The sequence below is a fragment of the Venturia canescens genome, chromosome 4 (genome assembly GCF_019457755.1).
Source record: "Venturia canescens isolate UGA chromosome 4, ASM1945775v1, whole genome shotgun sequence".
Lineage (NCBI taxonomy): Eukaryota > Metazoa > Arthropoda > Insecta > Hymenoptera > Ichneumonidae > Venturia > Venturia canescens.
Window position 1 is genome coordinate 15989958 of NC_057424.1, and position 23897 is coordinate 16013854.

At 41.8% G+C, this 23897-nt stretch overlaps 1 protein-coding gene across 2 annotated transcripts in view; it reads left to right on the forward strand.

Moving 5' to 3' along the window:
• Window positions 1-23897, forward strand: part of LOC122410138 (uncharacterized) — a 135377-nt gene that overhangs the window by 82625 nt on the left and 28855 nt on the right. For both annotated transcript variants that reach the window (XM_043418204.1, XM_043418205.1), the window contains exons 4-5: window positions 21727-21914; window positions 22424-22613. In XM_043418204.1, coding sequence (XP_043274139.1) covers window positions 21727-21914; window positions 22424-22613 — 378 coding nt within the window. The remainder of the gene's footprint in view (window positions 1-21726; window positions 21915-22423; window positions 22614-23897) is intronic.

Sequence of the window (23897 nt, forward strand, 5' to 3'; positions counted from 1 at the left end):
AAAAATTTCGACACGTATGCGCGGATGATATTTAAACCCGATTGATCGAAACGGTACGCGAGGAAGCTATAAAGCGCGACTAGCAATGAAAATTTGACGACCTGCTCTTTGATCGAATTTCATATCGAAAGTTTGAGATGTTTGCGAAAGCGAGGTGAGAGAAATGAAATACTTCGAGGAGAATCTTGCCTGCTTATGAAAAGTATCTCAAGAGACTGTGCGACTTTCCAAGTCTGAGGAAAAAGCGATGGCAAACGAATCGGGAGATTTTATTCGGCCAGAAGCTTCCACCTTTTTATTGCCAGCTTTCGAATGCGTTTTTTCGCAGAGACAGTTCGAAATACTTCATCAATTGGAACAAAACCAGTGCAGAAATGAAACTCCCCTGGCCAGGATACGATCTTGTTGATTTTATTACATTCGTTGACCTCTCATAGCCGCTGGAAGTGTCTTACAAAGTCAAAAAGGATTAGAAGAGAGCCTGAGCGTGTATACCGCGAGGACAAATTTAATCCTACACGAATTTACCAGAGCGAAAACGCCTCAGCGGAAGCTAGCGCGGCTCCGAGGAAAGGAGTCTCGAGGAAAAAGCACGCGCGTCGTCACGAAAATTCGAGATAGTCTTGTCCCGACCAAAGCCGAGTAAACTTTTAGCAATGTAAATTTAATTAGCGTAGCCTCTTCCGTGATTTTGCTCTTTCGCACAGCGCACCCACAAGCCGGATTCCCAGCGAAGCTCAGACTTTAAAAACGTGCGCGGGGTCGAAAAAGTTTCGCAGACGAATCGAAAAGTTGCCAGACCACGTTAGACTCGAGCTTTGCATGGTCATCGTCCTCCCTGCTGGAGAGGCAACCTCCGACTAACAAACATGCAGATTGAACCTCGTAAAAGTAATCTCGACCGGATCAAATGTTTACTTTACTTCAAGCGTATTATCCCCCGCACGTACTATTCAAAAAGTCAACGTTCAAGTTTTTTCTCATTATTTATTCCCGTAAACTCGGCTGTTTGCGATTCGTACAAAGATCGGGAACGAAAAGTAAATTAAAATTTGACTCTCCATATGCACAATCGTCATTTAAATTACAGGGCAAATTATTCGATTCGGAGTTCGACACGGAGTTCGGAGAACAGTAAAAGCCGGAAAGATGATCGGACATGGTTTGTTCGCTCGTGTCTCGCGCTTATATATAGAGCTCGTACTGTAGCGGACGTTTTCCGGGAGTGTCTCGCGTGGGTTGTCTTGGGTCTCTCCATCAGCCTACGTATGAGAAATATACACAAGGAAGAGAGAGAGAGAGAGAGAGAGAGAGAGACTCGCGGATCGTTCTCGGAGAGAATTGTACCGCAAATAGTCGCGAAACGTGTCCACCGTCGTCCGGTCGTTCACCAGTTCGTCTCGTGTTCGCGTTTACGATAGACGAGAGAGGATCTTCGGGTATGAGATTCGGACGTCGCGGAGTGAATAAAGTGCGAGGCGAGTTTGGAGGATTATTGATATTTTCTTGAAATACTTATTGTGAAAATGGCAAGTGCAGTAACGACGAAAGGAAAAGAAATCCTCGCGTTTGATCGGAGCCATCGCGGAGCGATGCCCAATTATTTATCTTTCGATTATTCCGGAAAACTTGATCGAAAAAAGCCCGAAAAATAATGTAAAAAATTCCTTAAACTTAAACACTCGCACAATCGCTTTGAGCAGGATAAAAATAGGCGCTTCTCGAGTAGCATCGTTAGTTTTGCACAGCCACGTGACTTAAAATATAGGTTCGATCGCACTTGGGATCGCGTTTGAAAGTTGGTCGAGTGCGAAAATAAAGTTCTTCGAGTGCAGCTCGCGATTGTATTACAGTGGAGGACAGATCGTTTATTCCGGAGGATTTCAGAAAAATTGTCGTTGCGAACCACGTAGCTCTACGTACACTCTCCGGGCGTAGTATATAATACTTTAGGAATGAAAAGTGTCGAGGTCGGCGAAAAGTTATCCGCGATAACTCCGCGAGGGGATGCAAGCCTGCAATCTTCTTGGGAATGTTCTGTATACAGATATTCGAGTAGCTCCGCCCTGGCAGGAGCCAGAGATCTCTTTTCTCTGCTCGTGTTTTTTTTCGCTGTGTCGATATTTTCTCAAAAGGCTTCAGGTTTTGCCTGATTTTTGTCACGTCGCGCGTTCTCGACCATTGCGACGGGGGTCATCGTTGCGAGATTTATCGTTTCCAGGAGGTCCTCAGCTCCCGTCGCTGGCCCTGAGCCCTTACGATCCTGCCCTTTCTTCGCTGTGCTCGTTCGCATCGACGATGGGTCGGTGCTGCGTTCGTGTTTCGAATTTACAATGGTCAATCGCATAAATGAATTCAACGGTCTTCGCTCGCCTCTTCCTCCGTTCCAAATCACTGCTGGGTGGTTTGCGCAACGCAACCGATATCCGTTCGGTCCAGTTGTCTCGTCGGTTATTTGTGTCGCATCGCTAACAAAACTCGCGACATCTGGCTCTGTCCTGCAGCTCGCCCCTTCCATTTTCTACCTTTGCCTCTCGCTGTGCATATGCGATTTGTAATTATGATTCCACATAATCATCCTTTCACGTCGGAAGCATGCTCCAGATATTGCTTTTTTCCCGGCACAACTTTCCAGATACCGCAGTTTAATCAAACGCCGCGCTCTGTACGATTCGCATCAGCTTCGTCCTTGTTTCTCTCTGTAGCCTGATTTTCGGATAAGTACATATTTAATGTACGGTAGAGTGGCAACCTGTACGACTTTGGCAACTCGAATGGCGCAGAAGTCTCAAAAAAACGTCCGTTCTGTCGTCATTCCTTCAATTTTTTGACTCACTTAATCATTCAATTACGAGTTCGTTTAAAAGTAACGTCATTCTCATGGATTTTTTATTTATTTTTTATTTTTTATTTTTTTTATCGATTGAGACGAATATTGTTTTTGTGCGGAAAATTTGCGTGAAAATTTTCACGTAAACCTAATACATTTTAAGGAGGATTTTTCATGGAAGTGTAGCAACAAAGTTTATCGGAGGTCTAAATAATTGGCGGTAAAAGTCGACTAGATTGATGCTGCGTTTGTAGGGCAACTACAATCTCGCGGTATTTGGCATAATTCTGTAACGAATTGAACCAGTAAAGCCCGTGAACGAGGAGAATCCCGTTGGTCTCGTCGATGTTTTCACGCAGCCACCGGTTGTATCTTTTGTAACGCATCCCAGCACGACACAGCGTGTGCTTCACGCTCTTCTGACTCTCTCGTAGTGCGAGGGAGAGAGGCGAGGGGAGGGGGAATAAAAAACACCTGCAAACTGGTCGACGAGCGTGACCCAACAACGTCCAATCCGGGATAATCGACGCGAGCGATTATCACGAGTTTGCGCTTCCGGGATTTTCCGCAGTGAGGAAAGAGAGGGAGAGAGAGGCAACGTTTCGTTTCCGGGTTTCGCGAGCCAAACAAATGCCCGTGTTTGTTACAAGCGCAACAAACAAACGAAATAACGTGGATGATACGCGCCTCGTTTTCCTCGTTTGCTTCGATCCCACCGTCAACATTAAACACATCCGATTTTCTGAACTTCCAGTTATTTCGAAGTAATCCTTTGGTCACGAGAGCTCATCGTGCTTTAAATTGTTGGAAATAGTTGGAAATAAAATCGCTAATTATCCTGAATTTCATATGATTCGGGTGAACCCGATTCGATTTAAATTGGCGACGCTATTCCAAAGAAGCTTGAGCTCTCAAAAGACTTTGAAATAAAATGAATGAGAGGGAGCCGGAGCGAAAAAGCTTGAGGATTAAGGGAAAAGTTAGAGAAAGCGATTTAACAAAAGTCACAGCGAGTGCTAAAGCTTCTCACACTCGTGTGAAAAGGTTGTTTGGATGGCTCTTTATACGCGTCTCGGTTTCTCCACTTTGTTCTTTCAGGAGGCCCCACGATCTTTTATAAGCCCCTAGAATTGTAATGCGCGTACGTGTGACGTCGCGATGAGAACGCGGTACGCAAGCGAGCTGAGCGACCCGAAACGAGATTACAAAAGAAGAATTTCGAATTAGCCCTTCCTTCCTCGACGATTATTTAACCTTTTTTACATTTCCTCCACAGCCTTTTTGTCCTTCGAGCATTCGACGCTTAAAAATGTCACTAACTTCGTTTCCATTGTCACTGTCGAGACGCAGCCGTATGCTGCTCCCACAAAAAGAGAACCCAGGACTTTTTCAATGCCTCGCAAGGGTTCTTTATACGCCCAGCCCTATTCGTTGACATTTGTGCGTGTGCCCCCCCTCCCCCCCCCCCCCCGAGAAGCGACGTCGCAATGTCATATCGAGAATGAATTCACCGATAAGAGGATTTTCACGATTCGTACTCCAAGCCGTACAGGGGAAGAGGAAGAGCGTAATCTTCTTGTAAAACCGACTAAAATGTACGGGAACGTTTGCGATACAAAAGTGATTGCGCGCCCGATACTAATTTCATCGAAATCCCTACCATACGATGAAAAGCTTCGAAATCGCGTTGAAGGGCTACAGCAGAGAGAGAGAGGGGAGATACGAAGAAAGATCGGAAGAGAATGACAGAATGGGGACAGGGGTTGGAAAGTCCCAATTAGGGAGCTCTCACAATGTCGTCATCGCCGCCTTCCTCCTAATGAAACATGTAAAACACCAGCTCCGCGTCCCTCGAGGGTGAAACAAGAATCTCTAAGAGCGATTAAGAAGTCTTCAACCTGCACGTGCTCCACTACCGATAAATTCAATTACTCTGTAGAATTCCTTGCCAGCTCGTTATCAAGAGTACGTGTGCGTGTGGCCCTGTGTGCGAGCGTTTCGCCTCGACAATTTGCACTGAGAGTGGAAAGCCTGAATGCCGAGGGTACAGAAACGAGGAGCCTTATTTTTCTCCGGACCCTTTCCTTCGTTCCTCTCTCATCATTGTGCCTCCAGTCACATTGTTAATTTATGAGACAGTCGCAGGATGTGTACTCGAATGAGAACGAGCTGTGCGCAGTATCCGGCGCAAGATCAAAGCAAACATTTGTCAAATTGGCAATGACCCCAGGTAACTTTCTTTGAGGAAAGAGAAATATAAATGATATGTTCCACTGAATCTTCAACCTGAAACATCCTCAGGGAATTAGAACCGAAGGAAAATACGGACATCCACAAAGTTTATTTGTATCAACATCAGCTGACAAACGACCAATGACAAAGATTCACTTCGCTTTCTTTGACAAGGTCCGGAGTATATCGGTTGGAGAATAAAAAATATTTTGTTTGGCCATTCGCCCTTGAGGTTTCGTGGTTGAAAGATCTTCAATCGTTTGACTCGTCGTCTCGATATTTTAGGCAGAACAAACTCAACAAAGCTCCTTATTCCCGTGGGCTCTACCGTCCGAGTATTGTCGCAAGAAAAGAGCATTCATCAACTCATAAACTGAGTTTAACGACTGAAATACTGGTAGGGAAAGAAAATAGCAGTCGTTCCCTTATAATTTTCTGTTTTGTGATGGTACTTTAGTAGAATAGTCGTAAAATTTCACAGCACGGAAGAGATTTTGCACGAAATTCTGGATAAGCAATATGGCAGGTGGTAGCGCTTATGCGAGCGCCTGGATATCGTGGCTGCTGCGGTCATCGACAGATCCGGAGAGAGCGAGGAAGACAACGAGCAATGGAGGAAGGGATAAAGAGAGCGCGGAGAGATGGAAAGGTCGCGAAACTCCAGGCCGAACGACCCGCAATTAGTGGTCGTTAAAGTTTAACCGGGCAATCGAGCCTCCAGTTCTCTGGAGCATCGAGCAGCTCGGCCCGACTGGAGGACCGTTCATTGGTTTTCGCGGAAGTCGAGCTGCGAGCTAAACAACCACGCAGAAAATCGACTACATTGTTCGGCCGTAAAGTGATGCAATGATTGACAACTTTGCGCTGTCGTTACTCATGGGCATTCGTGATCCATTCAAGCCCCGGATGCTGGACTCGGCCGAGGAAATAAATTTCGAGATCCTCGAAATATTCCTCTCAAAATATTATATTGTTTTACCCCTGAAGCCGAGCGTTTTCGTCGCGTCTATTTTCACAAAAAAAAATAGGAAAATACGACGAGACGATAATTTCTGTGATGATTGTACAACGCCCAAATATTTCGGGTCTCAGAGATATTTCGACGCAAAGTATGGACCCTCGTTTAACACTCGGTTCTCCGCCTTTTGCCTCAACTCCGTCACGTGCAAGCCTCTAAATGTGCCTTGCGAATCTTCACTGTCTTCTAGCCCCCGTTTTGTCACTAACATATACGAACAAAAGTATACGTAACCAACGGAGTGGTACACTAAATGCGTCTCGGGCTCTACTCAAATATTTCGTAGATGTGGAACGCAGAAACTGCTAAGTCCAGGGCTCTATGAAAGCAGTATAATTCTCCAAGTATTTCAATTACGTCAAAATTATGTCAAAGACTATTGTCAGCACTCGTGGGATTATTCTCATGTTGATGAGAATGCAATAATAGCGGAGAAACGATTTACGCACGAACGGCCTGAACGCTTGCTCCGGAGGGCGCGAATCCCGGTTCGAAGAATTAACATTTTTTCACGAGTCATTATCAAACTCACTCGGAAACTTTCGAATGTGAACTAGAACAATTTTTCGTATGTTTTTATCAAAAGTCGAAAAAAAAATAGTTTTTTGCATCCAGATTTTGGACCGAATCCCTTCTGCATTGTGAGGGCAATTTGAGAAAAACGTCCCTTTTTTTCAACGCCATTGAGCCACTGCCTCTGCATCCACAATTTTTCAATTCGTCCTTCATGCGTACTTGAGTTAACAAAAAAATCGAGTTCTGATCGAATACACGAGGCAGAGAGGATCCTGTTTCCGGAGTTGATGGCGTAATTGAGGCCTGAAATTCTACCGGGAAAGTTGACAATGGCGGAGACTCCGGGCACAAGTGTTTGCGCGTTATTTCGCATTTGACGAAAATCACGGATCCACTGGTATGACGTTTCGCGTGTAATTAGAATCGTATAGCTCGGCTAAAGAGACGCTCGGTAAGGTGTGACGCTGACACACGGACTGTGCAAGAGAAAACGGGATTTCAAGAGGTGCACTATAAACTCTCGAGTTCATAGAGAAAGAAAGAGAGAATGGGGCAAATAACGAGGAATGATTCAGCCCGTTTGTGCTGTACGGAATCGCAAAATTTTCCGCATTCATGCTCGTGCTTTGAACGGATTTTCCGAAATTCCAAACATATGAAATTCCTTCGTGCAATTTTACTTCCTTGAATTATCGTTGAATCGTAAAAATGGTAGGAAATTTATGTGCCATCAGAGAATGAAATTTGTAGAATTTCTCAGGTTCGGTAGATCATCTCGATAGCAATTTTGGATGATATTTTTCCAACTTTTAAAAAATGATACCTGAAAGAGGTTTCACTCAATCGAGAAAACGCTCGTGGTGCAAAAATCTGTAGAAGTTAAAGTCCGCCAATAGCGAATGGAGTAAAAGTTATATCCGACGAGGCTCTTCCTCTTTTCGCTCTGTCGTGTCCGGTCTCAGAGATTATGCCGCAGCACAAATTTTATTGCGGTGAGTGCGAGAACCGACTTCCCGATTTGACGAGTGACGTGTGCCGATTGCTTTCCTACAAGAGCTTGAACGTAAGATCAACGAAATTACGACTTTTGGAGCATGACGAATGCGAATGGGAAGAGAGGAGAAGGAAGGAGATTGAAAGTCAACGGCTCATCCTTGTGGGATTCACGAATGAGGTACGAAACAGAGAGACAGAGACAAAAACGAGGATGATTAAATATCCTTTTCCAAATGAAAACAAATTCGTGGTCATTAAAATATATGAATTTTCTATTTAATAACGAGAGCACAGAGTTTATCAATGCGTCAAGTGTTCACGAATGACGCATATTCAAACTTCATATAGTTTTAGCTTTTACGCCGACGTACACGAGATAAAATGAACTTTATGGCGTATACACAGGCTTATTATAAAGAGAGTTTATAAATAAGTAATAATGAAAAGCTACGAAGAACCGAGGTTGCTCAACACTCGAGATAAAATTCAGCGTCTCCCTCAAAAACAGAGACGGGAGAGCTGGATTCTCGAGAATATTTTTTCTTCTGCACGAATTTTCAGTGTTCCATGTCGCGTATTTTTAGAAGATATCAAGACGAAAAGAAAAACGTGTCAACGATTTTAACGTACATTTGTTTATCCAGTCAATTTTGCGTGAGAAAATCTTCGGTGACAATTGACTTGGAGTTTTCATTGGTTTGGGATAAAACTGAGATTATTTTGCGAACGTAACATTTTTTTCGATTCAGTAAACACGAAAGTGGAGTAAGAATTTTATATTTTAAACGTCATCGATAAAACCTGAGGCTATTTGCACTGTGATCGAATAACATCCGTGCAGGAATATAGCGAGAACAAGCAAAACTTTTTTCATTTTTTTCAAACGAGTATTAAATTGCCTCAAACGAGAAAATTTGAAATGGTACAGAGAGCGTGAGGACCTGGTTGGGAATTTACAAGGTGGTGCTGAAGCTCGGGCACAAAGAAATACTAAAACAAGAGCAAAAAGAGACTGAATCTTGCTTTTCTCAAGCCAATAACGGAAGTCTCCGGTTTTTCCGATTTATCGGTTTTTCTTCATTGCGGATGGAGCTTTAGTCATTCGTAGGGCCGTTGAATGAAAGCCTAAGGGAGAGAGAGAGAGAGACATTTCTCGTTGAATTTCCTCACAAAAATACACATTTTTTCTCCTGTCAGGAAACTTCGTCCGTGCAGTCTCGCAGTGCCACGATTGCACTTTTTCCTTCGTGTACGTAACGAATTTTTCATTTGAAAACTTTGAAAAACATTAATTCGCAGAGTACGAATAAAATTTGTATCAAGAAGGTTGAACTGCTTGTTCCATTATTGATGAATGAAAAAAAAATAATGTTTGCATCAAATTTTCAACAGAATGAAAAAAATATATATAAAAATAAAGTTGAAAGCCTGAGTGATAAAATTCCCCAACCGAATGATCTTCGCTAAAAATAACTCGGATTTTCAGGTAGTAATTTTCCACCGTACAGCAGCAGCACACGGGTCCACAATCATGGATAACTTGAGAATTTTTCAGTCAGTTTCTCTTTAAAAGTTCAGCCCCATCCGTACACGGAACAGTTCACACCCCATTGAGTTAACGAGAGAAGAGGGGGGGCAAGGGGCGGAAATTGCTTGAAACCGTCTGTAATTATCGTCGAATGCTTTTGACCCGACAAACGATCAAGGGGTTGAAAAGAGCACGTACAGTTTGCCAGTGTTGCTAGAACATTTGAGAGGGGGGCGCATAAAGCTCGAATTTACTGTGGAGCACACACATCTGCGTTCTTACGCGTATGCGTGTGTGTAAGCGCGAGGTGTGGAGGAAAAATCGACTGGTGTTAAACGGATGTAAATCTGTAAAACAGGCGCAGGAAAGACGTTGGACGTTTTTTCGTATTTTCTCTCGTTCTCCACCCTCCTTTTCCCCGCTCTTCTTTCTCCTTCTCCTCGTGCTTGTACAGTTTTTAAAGCGCGTGTCGTGGAATGTAAATTATTTTGTTAATTTCCTCGCTGGCGTGTAAACGTCAGACTGAAGAAAACTCTGCAGCCCCTCTTTGTTGAGCTTTAAACGAGAGCGCTATAATATCCATCCTTATTGGCGAAGAAAAAGGAGGAAAAGGACGTGATCTCCTCCGGGGAAAGCTTTCGCGACTCACGATTTGTACGAGCTTCGCAATAGGTTGTTCGTCCCCCTCCGCCCTTCCCCCAACGCTCCGTAAGGTTTACGATCAGAAACCTTCCAACGGGAGCTGCTATACTCACCCTTCTCGAACACCTACCCTGTGTACGAAATCTTTGCCGTATATTTATATATAGAAATATAGCACAAGTATATACTTTAGCTCGTGCACTGTGATACGATTTTCAAGCTCGAGTTCACCCAGGATTTGCCTGCACCAAGATTCGGCTCACCGTAAAGAATCCGAACTAACGATCCGAGCCAGCCAGCTTATCGGATTTAAGCCGAAACTTCGTTAGAATTCGGTTCGTTAAAATGTACTCTAGAGTCACAAAAAACTTTCGACTTTCGGATCACTTGTTTTCGTTATTTTATAACTCACTCGAGAAAAAAGCACTTTCAGCTTTTTTCCATGCACGCAGAAAACGGATTCGTTTTGGACAGTGAGAAATATATTTTTTTTCAAGAATTTTCAAAGTATTTAGCCACCGATTACCAACAGCACAGTATTTTTTCAATTTTACTATTTTCCCTCCCTTCAATTATAAACAGCTATGTCGATAGCAAAAAGTGCTGCACGTGAGAACTATATTTCGTTTTGTTTTCAAGTGTTATTCGTCATGTCAGGCCAACGCTTACCGATAAGTGGAAATTTATTGTAAATCACAAATTTTTACTGTCGGCATAGCAAATTCTATGGTGAATACACGAATATACACCGAATACTTGTTTCATTTTACCATAGACATAGTTTTTTTCACGATTGCCCAAGCATACTTAACGTTACAAACATTTGAAGTGACTGAAAACATTTTTTGCTATTCTTACAGAGAAAAAGACTCTTGAGTCTTTTGAATAAAAGGTATGGGTATTGGTGTTTTTACTATGGTGAATAGAACAATTCTTATTACTGCTCTTAGAATTAAGGCTGCAATCCAGTACGTATATACTGTCCCCGAGATGCCATATTCCTAATAGTATACTTTCCTCTAGAATTTTTGGCCTCGTGTTCTCCGTGTGCTGTTAAAATTATCTCGATTTTTTCAGTGACTGTTTCGATTTTTCGAGATATAAAATCGCGTGTTAGAAGGCACGAGTCTGTACGTTGGTACCGAAGAGCGACTGTCATCGATAATTTAAGGGCGAAGCACCGAAATAGTCTCGATGGCTCTTCAAAATGAATTCATGCCTCAGCGATGGGCTTCAGAGAGACGTTCGTCACGCTGTATTCACTCGTCGAACGCGATCGAAACCGAACAAACACCTCTCAACAAGGGTAGAAAAGGCGACGCGCTTTCGAAACTTTTCCATTTTCTTGTCCTGAATTCCTGCTCTGCTACGACACAAGGCTCGTGGCTCTTAGAGCTTCCCGATTGTCGCGTCAAGATCGACTCACAATCGGTCCCGATCTTCGTTTGAAACAAAACTTTGGCCAACCAGCCCTCTGTATATTGACTGTCAATCGAAGATCCACCGGGAAAAGTTTCACACGATGTCGCAGTCGAATTTTCAGATATTCAATCGATTTCCAATTCTACTTAATGAAAATGCGAGTACCAGGGACAATCGACAGACAAAGAACCGAGACGTTCCTCAATTGAAATCGTTCCCCTGCGACGATAACTGGAATTATCTTCCGTCTATTTCTGACTGCCAATAAGTTTGAAGCACCCGAGAATCGATGTGTCGAATCTCCGATGTACCTTTCCTCTACCATTTCCGCAGTAACCCCTTTACAGAGTTCGTCCAATAGCGAAGGCTTAAAAAAAATCTCGCGATCGAAACCGGCCACTGGCCAGGGTGCGAATGATGTGAAGTTATTCCTCGGCCTCTAAGCTCTACTTTGGAGCTTGATGCTGAATGATCTGCACATTTACAACGCTTTAAGGCCAGCCAACGGAGGTGTGAGTCGTTGCAATGCGTTCTGCGATAGAAGAATAGTGGCCTCGAGTAAACTCGAGACGAGAGAAAGAGGCGAACGACGCGCGACTGACGATCAGTGCCTTGACATCGATGGAAGTTTCGTCACTCGAACGAACGCGAATAATAAAATCACGTAACACACTGAATTACATTTTATATCCCGACGGTATTTTAAGAGACGAGCTCGCACTGCTAAAGTTCGTCTCCGGTGGACCGCATTTCTTGAGTGTTTCTCCTACTCGGTGGTTTACAAAATGAGAATAATCTGTAAGTCGGTGAGGTGCCACGAGAGTTTGAAAGGCCCTTCAGTGTTTCCCAATTTCTTTCCCCTTGAAGAAATTCTCGCCATTTCTCATCGCTCTCCCTCTCGCGACGAATTCCGAGCTCGTTTCACTTTCACCGCGTAATTGTGTCTCGCGAGAGATTCGTCGTGACGACCGTAGAAACCGCAGCCTTCCAAACGTTCGACGCAACCTCTCGGTTCTGCACGTTTCTTCAATCGAGTTCTTCGCACCGGCTCCTGACAAACAACGTTCCACGAATGCAGACACTTCTTTCCTGATTGTTTCTTCCCCATTTTTCTCCTCCTTTATACTCACGTATCCCAGGAGACACCGAGAAGTTGGAACGTGACTGGGCTTGTGAAACGCTAAACATTTCCTTTGTTTTCAAATCAAATCGACTATTTTTTTGACATTTTCATTTTGTACTCGATAACGACATGGACGTAAAAAGTGTAAGTTTAATCTCTTCTAGATTTTGGTCAATTCAACGTCGGAATACCTCGTGAATCAGGGAAAACCTATATATAAACAAATGACAATGTATATACGTATGGCATTGCGGAGTTTATGTGCTTTTGGAAACTGAAGTAACTGTCGGAGACACGGACGAATGGGACGAGCTGCAAGCGACGTGTATCACATAACAACCAAGCCGCGAGCACTCCCGTATAATTTGTCTTGTATAATGCACAATATTCTACCAACTGCAGTGACGCAAATATAACACTAATCCGTGCTCAGAAGCCTCTTCATTTTCACCCTCTCCCTCTTCTTTCACTCATTACTCCCGCTCTGTATATTTCAAATGATATCGATTAAACGATATTGTGTATTTAATTAGAGCTTTTCTCCTTGGCTTTTATTCGTCATCGCGTTATTTGGAGGCTTTGGAGAATTCGTTAAGGGGAGTGTCCTGCTTTAGAAAGTCAAAAAGTCGATAGCTGTTGGAGATGTTTTTGGATAGACGGAAATAACTCAGCATAGCGAACTTTTCGGTATGGTTTCAAGGGTATTTCAATAAGAGTACAAAAACATTTTTTTCACGTGAGAAATACTAATTTGTGCATGATTTATGCGCAAAGTCTGATTGCTGAAGTTTCTTAGCTGCGTAGAATGTGGAGATCGTAATTATTGTCTGAAACAAAAATTCCAATTTTTTTTTTTCATTTTCATATATTTTCGTTCCATATGAACTCATCAAAACGTAAAAAAAAAAAAAAATTTTTAACGAGTTTGAAAAAAAACGCTTTTAAATATCACTTTGACCTGCTGTGAATATGGAATTTGACAATTTTTTCGGGTTTTCATAGGTTCGTATGGAAGGAAAATATATGAAAATGGAAAAAAGATTTGGAATTTTTGTTGCAGACAATAATTACGATCTCCACATTGTACACAGCTGAGAAATTTCGACGATCAGACTTTGCGCACAAACCATGTAAAAGTTAATATTTCCCACATTAAAGAATATTTTTATACTTTTCAAATATCCCTGGAAACGATACCGAAAAGTTTGCAATAGTGAGTTATTTCCGTCTGTCCTAAAAACATTCCCGAAAACAATCGATTTTTTTGACTTTCTAAAGCAGGACCCCTCCCCTTAAATGTGCGTTTGTCGAACTATTCGTACAATGATTTTGTCTTCATCGAAACTCGAGGAATATTTTCATTTTTATATTGAGAAACGAAAATATCTGAGGGTGCTTCGGAGGCATTTAATTCGAATGCGGTTGGAAAAAAAACCGCTAAGAAAGCTTATCGAACTTCAGTCTTTTATCAATCCGTATCGGCAGCTCTGTAACGTTAAACTCGTTTTTTTCTCTTTTTCGTGTGTTATAAACCATCGGATTTTTTTTTCTCTGGCACGGCGTACTTTGCTCGGTGGAGAAATTTCAATGTTTTGTACAGCCACCATTTCCATCTGTACGTAACAACCGAGCGCGTTTTCTTTGCTTTCTATTCGTCCTGGTAAAAGAAAGCTTTTTGCTAGTTGACTCCGCGTCCGATACTCGTAACCGCCAGCGCACTGAAAGCTTTTGTTACGTACATATATAGATTACAGGACGTTTTCTTCGAAAATGTTTCGACGTTTCATTACCCCTTAATCCCCGATCACGAACATACGTCGAGCAAGCATATATCACGATCCCTTTCTTTTTATACCTTTTCAACTCGTAAACTGTGGCTATTTTACTTTTTCCCCGAGGCATGTTCACAAACTTATAACATGCCAGGACGAAACAACAAAACTCGGTGTCACTTAATACGGCTCGTTAAATTCTCGTTGCTCTAGAACTCGGTTAAATGAAAATGAAAACATCGCGCGCAGCGAAGCTTCAACGTTTCGCATTGGCAGTTGAAACCCGACCCAAAATTCGTACAAAAAGCAACCGATTTATCGGCCACAATGTCCAGTCCAGTCACCTTGGGAAAAGTTTTATCCAAGAGGTGCAGAGGTTAGCTTATTTTTTTGTAGTTTGTTTGCACCCATAGAAATATATGCCTGAGTTTTCGTAAAAATCCATTCTGCATTTAACCAATAAAAAATGATTTAAAAAAATCATTTTTTTGAGTTAACACTTTTGGAACGCGTCCCGTCGAAAAAAGTTTCAAATGAAAGTTGTTCGTCATAACACCCTTTATGAAAAAGGTCCTATAAATAAATAGATGCGCAGGCATTGTTCTTTAAGTGGTTAATTGCAAATGAAGAAAAAAATGCACGATTTTTAATTTGCAACCGCAATCAATTGTTTGTCACGATATCGGGTTTTCGTATATACCTCGAATCTCCAACGAGGAAATTCCTCGCCCTCGATAATGGAATAATTGGTCCAGGATCGTACTGAAACGAAGGGTGCTTTCGAGAGCTTTCGTAATCTACTTGCCTTCGATCGTTCAAATTTATATGCACATAAATATATATGCGATCCATAGCATTGACTCGTAAATCGTTGTTCTTCGAGCAATCGCTATTTAGAGCATGCACGATGAGAATGTGATGGCACGTCTACTATATACACGCATTTACGAGAAAGTATTACCGCGCAGTGGCTGCAACCCACAAACGGAAAGCTCGATGAACTTTTGGTTAACCACGCTTATATTCTCGAGCCGTATCCGCATCGAGAGAGCAAGAGGAACGAAGAGAGTGAGAAAGAGAGGGAGGAAGAGAGAAATCCTGATGGGAGCACCTGCTGGTAGTTCCCTCGGAAAATCGCTGCTGCTACAGCAAATTTTGCTCACTGCTGAAGCAACTGCTGTTGCGTTTAGAGGTTCTATTTGGGAGCCGCAAATATGCCACTATCGTCTCAGGGATAGACGACTGCAGCTACTCAGAATTTGCCTTCCGTCCGTATTTCAAAAATACCCGCTCGGCACTCGAGACAAACTGAGAAAATTTAGTGATGGAGGAACAAATGAAATTATTATTGACATTAAAAAATTCTCTGCTGTTCTCTCACATCCATCCAGCTCGTTCATACCATTGTGGAGGAACTTCCTGTATTGGCAGTTCGCCCTTCGACGCGAAGCCGGAAGTTGCTTTTTCATTTAATCGTCGCTCACAACATTGTAAGGCGATCATTTTATAAATTAATGTCGTGCTTTTTTTATACTTGGCTATATTTTTTTACTTTTTGAACGTTTTTGCTGAGAATAAATATTCACTCGCGGTCGCCAGGTTCGTTCGAATATCATTATGAAAAATTATTCTTCCTCGTTATCACTTCAATGAAATTATATTTATAATATTGAATATAATTATTAAGAGGGAAAAAGAACTGCACGACTCACACGACGGATTTTTAGAGCAGACATTTTTCATTCGTTTTCGTTAATGAGCATGCTAACGATTATCTCTGTACTCCTTTTCTGTCTTATGTTTATACGCAGTGCTTCGTATATACAGTTATGCAAAGAGATAATTACGGTCGAGAAAGCAAGATGGACTTTTCGTTTAAATCGAGTTTCTACCTTGATAACCCATTACTCATCCCACAATTTTCTTAATTTCTTCCAACTAATTCCGATCTTCTCATCGTGACGCTCTCACTAAAGGCTAATCGAATATCCCAGTGTTTTAAACTTCGCCTCCTGCTCTTTCTCCTCTCAATATATCCTTCTCGCAATTTCCATGAAAAGCCTCGGTGTCTTTCGGTTTTAAGTGAGTTGTCGAAGCCATCCGGAAGTGGAGCGTACCAGCTCTTTTGTTAACTCGGACGCAGAAATAACTGGGCGTCGTTTTTGTCCATTTAATCCTATCGACAATAACTTCATCGCGAAAATAAGGGCACGTGCGACAAACTCAATGAACTACAATACTCGCACGGTTAATTTTTAAGGGGATCAACGCACTCAGGAAATTATTATCCTCGTTGCTTTAAAGGAGAAGCAAGACGGAATTCGGCTCGATTCTCAGCAGCTGAACGTAATCCAAAGATTTCAAATTTTCGATAACTTAAAAACAATAAATAATGACATTCCAAATTGTTCAATTGTAGACACAAAAATATTTTTTATGCTGTCAATGGCGTTTTTCTTCTTTCAATATCAAATGCAATATGCAAATCTTAGAAGCAAGTGGAGCTAAAGTTTCAGGCACCGCTGCTGTATGAGTTCCGGTATAATGCATAAATCAAATGGACCTATCAAAAAGCCACAAACGAGGTGGTGTATCAGACGAGGTCGCTCGATGTATAGGTTAAAACGAGAGGAGTCAGCAATTTGCGAACGTTTACGTTCGCCCCTCGCCAACACTAGTGCGAGGAAGTTTATTAAGAGGGATGACGAAACTGCGAAACCGTAATATTCTCACGTGTACGTGCGAGTGTAACCGAGTTATAACGACTTTGAGAAAGCTCGTGGCATTTCCCATCGCGAGCCAAGTCAAGCACTCTCGCCTTAACTCAAACGTCTCGGAATCATACTTATTCCATTTACGATGGTGCTGCTTCATTCGTGATTATTAATGCAGTATCAACACCGAGGTAGTTGTCTCGCCGAAACGTTTTTAGAGAGAATTTTACCAAATTTCAAATGCTCGTTCGGGACACTTGGGAAGGTGGGAAATTCGAAAATGCTTGATCGTACTCGAAGTGATTTGAAAGCCGAAAACAATTTGCTCGCAGGCGAAGGAGAAAAATTTGGCCTTTTACTCATCGACTTTGAAAATTTTCTGCAGATCCGTTTTCCTGTAATTTTCACAGATGCACGCGATGAAATTTATCGAAAAATGAAAGTATTTCGATAACTCGAACTCCCACTTTGAGTGACGTAAGACGAAACGAGCCCTTCGTCTCGTCTATCGGAGGTTTTTCTCGTTTCATATTTCAGCCCGAGTTTAAGACGTTTCGAAGATAATAAAACTCTTGTAAAATAATACGAAGTAAAAAATATGGGCTTGAAACATAAAAAAACGATTGTAGAGCACGAACGTACCAACGGGAAGAATAATGCTCGTTGCTGCAGATCTGTTCCGGCGACCATCCATTTTTTACGACATTGAACAATGTGCTTCCTCTCAAGAATGTCTGCGATCCACGATACGCTCGATTCTTTCCAGTATCATAAAACTTTTTATCCGCGACAAAAGCCCGAAACAAGAATGAGACGAGATTGACGTTTAAGCACGCGACAATGCGAGTGACCAAAAAATTAATGTCCCCAACGACGTCCACCCGGAAACGAGCCGCCAAATTTTTAATTGAATTTTGGCTCCAGGCATTCGTGCGGGCTTCGTCCACAGCTGACGATTTATCACTGATCCCTTGTTTATTGGGCATAGTGTTAATAACTCGTTGGTGGTTAACGACTGTGGTGACGTGCACCGACACTATTCATTACCATCTTTCTCCTTCAGCCAGTCTGATGAAGTTCCATGAAATAACAGATACTCCCAGTCGGTTGCGTACTTTGCACAATGCAAGTAGTGCGAAATGCACAGGTCACACAGAGGTGACTTTAAGCTCTGTGTTTTAACTTTAAGTTTTGACTTTCGGCCATTCCATTCGATCTCCAACATCAACGAATATGCCGATCTACCCTACACGACGATCTCGCAAGTGAAGACCACGGCAAATTTCACGTATGACACGAAAATACATCCTCATACGCGCTATTACCGTGGCTACTGCCTATACGAAGTGGTATCGCAGCTTAATTGGAAACGGATTGAATTAACTTCCCGTCGTGACACCGATGGAACTTTAGCGCTAACGGGAATCGCAGCGGGTGGCCCGAGAACGACCGGAATGTAAGAGCGACCCTATCGCGAAGGGTTCGCTTTGCTGTGTAGAACAAACGTCGTTGAATCTGTGTGCGAGCCTGTGAAGCAAAATCCTCGTTACAGACTTCAGCTTTCCGATAGTCACAACACTTTCTGTCACTCTATCACACTTGGTGGTCCCGATCCACGATTTACAACTGTCCGCATCGATGCCTCCAGGGATTCGTCTCGTTTCTACTATTTTTTACTCCCGTACATTCAATTTCTCCGTCGATGGACCTCCGACGGCGGATATAACCGCGAGAAATTTCTGTCGAATCTGTTTTCATTAAGCGTTTTCCTCGAGTCACTATTTCGAAAATCTTTTCGAACGAATCGTATTTCAGATTTGAAATTACAAAAACTATCCGAAAGTTCGTACGCATGGAGAGAGTTAAATTTGAAAAATTATCGTCCAGTAACAATAGTGCGGTGACGAGCTGCGATTCTTGACATTATGATGGGGAAAAAATATGGAGCAAATTTTATTGGGCGAAAAATATTCGAAAATTGCATTTCTACTCAAGCTAGAGATTGAAATTTTCGTATTATCATTGTCTTGACCTGCCCAATGAATATTTATTCAATTTTCATTCGACTTTTAATTTCAACTTCTAAAGTTCGAGTTCCTGATAAAAGGACGAAATAAATTGAACGGTTATCAATAGCAGAATCTTCAAAATAGCCAATATGGAGATTCAAACAGTCTCGACACGCGTTTGTTTTTCTTCTGATCGTTCGAGTGAGGTTTCGCGAGGGCGGTCAATTTTCATGAAACAATTACGGCAAAACGAGATCGCCGATACCGTTGAAGTTTCAATGTCGATTCATCACTCAGTTATTTACTTGGGACTAGAAACATTTGCAGCTCTTCGTACCTGACGAATAAAGTGCATCGATCTTCCTCAAATGTCAGATAAAAGTACGTTACTTTTGTCCAGTTTTCATGCTGAATTATTCAATTAAATGAGAATAATCCAAGAGAATAAGATTTTTCGAGTATAACGATAGCGTTTTAACGAATAGAAGAAAAATACACTTGTATTTGGATATTTATGAACGTATAGGTTTCATGAATAACATTCGGGATCCTTCACACGTACCATTATAAATTACTGCAAAAAGAGAAACATGTATCGTCGCGTCCTTTTACGTTGATATCTTTTCTATGCAGCATTCTCTCCTGATGTTGCAAACGTTATTCATATTCTCTGAGCTTTCCCGGTCATATTTTAATGTCGAGCGTACAGTAATTATTCAACGATTTTTTCTATTGTTTTATGTTTCATTTTTTCTTTTACTTAAAACGGCGAAAATCCGTAGCTCGGAGTAAAAAATTCGACTGAACACAGCGGCCCAGTTTCGTATTAAAATGAATGTTGATCCGAACCGAGGTAAAGTTTTTAATGCAAATTGTTTTTCTTTATTGTTCATAAAATCGTGAGGAGTTTCTCGTCGAGCAGATGGTTGAGTCCAGCGTCCTTTATGGGAGTGGTTTCATTAAATCATTCGTGTATATTTGATATTGTCATTGTAACCGCATGTTCCACGCTATGGTAAATATAAAATGACTTAATTAGAGAAACGCATATTTTTCGATTGCACTCAGTCGTAATTATAACAGTTACACGAGATAATGGAAATATTTTTTTCCGTATTTTCCCATGCTACCGATCACATTTTCATATTAAACTGACTCGAGTTTCATCTGGTAATTGCACTCAGACATGCATTTCGACTCGGTTTATTTTAGACTTAATACTATTAGGTAAGTCTATGAGACGTGCATAATATAACGAGGGAAGGAATAAGGCAGACGCTGAGGATCCTCATAACCAACGTGTCGTAGAGTAGCAGGGAATAAAATTATCGGAATCGGAAGTTTCAAAGCCCGGAGAATGTGCAGACATCGCAGCGCGCACACACACACACACTAAGCTTTAAAGTGGATCGAGTTGAATGAGACGAACCTCTCCATCTCGATACGTTGGCCTGCGGAGTCATGAAAATATGTTAAGAAAAATATCTCTGCGGATTATCCTCGACGTCACGAAATTGCGTGGCTGTCAGCTAGTCTCGTAATTCTAAACTTTTACCAAATGAACGTTTATTATTCATGGGCTAATTTCCACAAGACTTTTCGGAGAGAAAGTTCAGCTACTTTTCTAAATTGTTACGAAGAAACTCGAAGGGAGCTCTCGCTTCGAACTGAGGATATTGAGAAAGTCAATTTCGATTAATATTTACGAGAATTATTCAAATTTTTTTTGGCCAATCGAACTCACGGAAAAACTCGTCGATTGTACTTTTTTGAAAACTCTTTTCTGGGCGCATGAGAAAATTCATTTTCCGAATCGGTATTGATCAAATGTGTTCAATTAATTATAAAACGATCCGCTTACCGGTTTACGACTCTTTTCCACTCTTCGCACCATTTCGATTGAAATTCTTTTAAATCTTGTATGGCATATCCTATGGAGAAAACAATTCTGAAGGACGAAATAGTAGAAGGAAAAGTGTAATAAAAAGTCAGCCCGTATTTCCCTATCCGATTTTAATCAATTTGTGGCTGCAGACACGGGGTGCGTGCATGTGTGTTCAACCCCATGAAACGACGAGGGTGAAAACTCTTGAGCGATTGAAGCGACGGGTGTTTTGCTCCTCGTCAGGTTTTACTACATTTTCACAAGCACCGGCATCACCACCGACTCTATTCCTTCTTTGCTGTTCTCTTGTTCACCAGCGTCTATTCTCCAGTGATCGTATTTTCCTTTTTCTTCTTTCATGTCTCGAGGCTTTTCACTCATAGCCTTTTTCCCTTTCTTATAAACACCTGAGCGTATTTCCAAACTGCAATATTTTTATTTTACGACGATGAAGCTCGATTCACTGGACTATGCCGATGCGAATAAGTAGGCAGCTATTGTTACATTTTCAATTCAATACTCTCACGATGTACTTTTGGCATAATGGAATTCCTGAATAAATATTATTCAATGTTTTTTTTGTAATATTCGATTTTATTGAATGGAACACTCATTCAGTCGAATCGAAGCATAAACAATCGTTCCAGAAAACATATGGAATTACCAATTGCCTCGAGGATGGCCGACACTCCGATGAATGACCGCTGAGCCATGTTCGCTCATCGATTCTCGAACTGAAATAATTTTACCGAGTTTCCGATTATGTTAATCGATTAAAATCCCATAAAAAATATAGCTGGAAGCAAAAGTCCTTCGACCCTTGAATAAATGCCATAGAGTAATGAATCCGGAGGGGAACATCCTCAATGGCGTCTTGGGACATGGAAATAAGTAAATTTGAAATCAGTGAAGTGGGCACAGAAGATAATTTTTGAGGAAAGATTCCTACAGATTTTTGACGATTCCTTCGAATGAATCCGAAGAAGCCTCCGCTCCCGTGATCGATTCTAAATGGTTTTTCTTTCAATCAATATTGCAGGAATTGGAGAGAAGTTACACGCTGTCGACGCCAGGCGGAGGGAGTCCAGTATGCTGTCCACCTTGTAGTCCACCTCCGGCACCAGCGGCTTACATATCCAGCGTGCGAGCGTCGTCAAGACGGCTCCCAACGGGGAATGGACTCAGTCCAACTTCTCCCGACAGAGATCCTCTAGCGAAACTACTAAGGTGAGCACGTGGCGAGCGATTTTTTGTTGTTTCTGGAGCTACCATTATTATTTGGACATGGTGCATGACCCGGAGAGCGGTACAAGGGACAATCCTTTTCAATATAGACGCTAGAGTAGTCTGAATTATCAATGGAGCTCCCCGAGAAAAGCGGAGTCTGTGCGGAAGAGGTGGAGAAAAAAGAAATTCGAAGAACGAGAACGACGTGATAATCGTATTAAAATTTATGCTCCTGCATAATGGACGCCTGAGGGGATTGTGAGCTTTGCTTGAGCCCGGTTGGCTCCACTAAATTGAGAAAAATTTGAAAAACTCTTCTTTAATGTAAAATTATTCCATCTACGTTTCGTCCTGCGTCCGTTTTAAAAAAATATTATCCTTAATCGTATGATAAAACGCGTCATTATTTTCTACCTAGAAATTTCGAGATTCTCCAGTACCGCGTTCGCACATTTTTCATAAGCTCGCATTCGGTCTTTGTATACTATTTTAATTGGTATTGTTCACAGATATCTGAAGACTTTCTACAGAGAACTCGGTACGAGGGACCCTCGACACCTACCACCATGGGCATCGCCATTACCTTTGGGAACTCTGTGCCCAGCTCACTTCCAGCCTCATCTTCAACTGGTTCACAAAAGCGAGCAGGAACATCGATTGGAAAACATAAAAATCGATCAGATATTCGCCCTCGTTCGCGTAAGTATTTATCGAGAGATATTTATCGCAGAAAATTTGAGGTCTTACGATGATCCGCTTGTGAAGGCATGATAGCGAAGGCCCAAAATGGGGAATTCACATGTAGAAAACTGACTTGGATTAAAGTTTGAAGAAAAGGGAAAAACGGAGAGCAGAGAACGAAATAAATGGAAGAAAATGGGGAATCAGAAGAAAGGGGAAAGACGTTATAAAAACATATACTAGATCCGTGAAAGCCCAGGGCTGCACATGTGCCTTCGTACAAATCACGAAACAATCCCGGACATATTTATTGCCCCTGGAAAACCGTGGGCTTCGTCTCAGGAATTATATATAGTCGTTTTTCTTCGAGTATATGAAATGAGAGGGTTGGAATCACGAACCAAAAGGCAGAAGTTCCAAGGCCCTCGAGAGGATGCAGGGTAAAAGGCGGCCCGTGGGATGCCCGGGGTGTGGGGCAAACGGATAAAGGAAGATTCCGGTGCGGGAGTTCGTCTACGAGAATTTAAAGAGCTAAGCTGTCTCTCCCTTATCTGGCGTGCCAGGCTTGCCGGTGCCGCGACCTTCTGGGACAGTGGAATCGACGCTCAGCTTGTTGTATGCCACTTGGGAACCAATTTTTTTTGTTCTTCAAGTATTTTTGTCGACGGATACTATAATCATTGATGTCTAATTGCAAAGAGTCATTTCGTAAGTTCGCATACCAAACGATCACCCGACGTTTGCGATATGCCTAATGAGAGGAAAAACTTCCGTACGATACCAATTCAACAACAATGATTCTCAAACGAACTCCAAAACTTTTGAATACTTACGATGATTCAAATGAAATTGAAACCGAAGCGCTAAAATTGCTGTTTTCACGTTAGCTCGTTTTCTCCGGAATGAGAAACAGTTGAAAAAAGCGACGAGCCGCTCTGATTGATTAAGGAAGTTGAAGCGATATATATAGGACATGATACGAAAAATACATTAGATTTTATTATTTCAAATTAATGAATTGAAAATTTACGTGAATCTTCTTGAATAGCGGTTAATTATGTGTGAAAAATTTGGAGAGGTTTCACCGCCTGGTAATCGAGATATTCATTGTTGAAAATGACAAGGTTAAACCTGGGCTCTAATGGAAGCTTTCAAAAAATTGCAAATTTCAACAATAAATATCTCAATTTCACGACGGTGAATGATCGGCATATCCCGCCAGAAGTTTAATACTGTCTTAAGCTTTCTGTTTAAAAAATTTTAATGTGCAAAGTTGGAAAATAGTTTTAACATAAGATACGC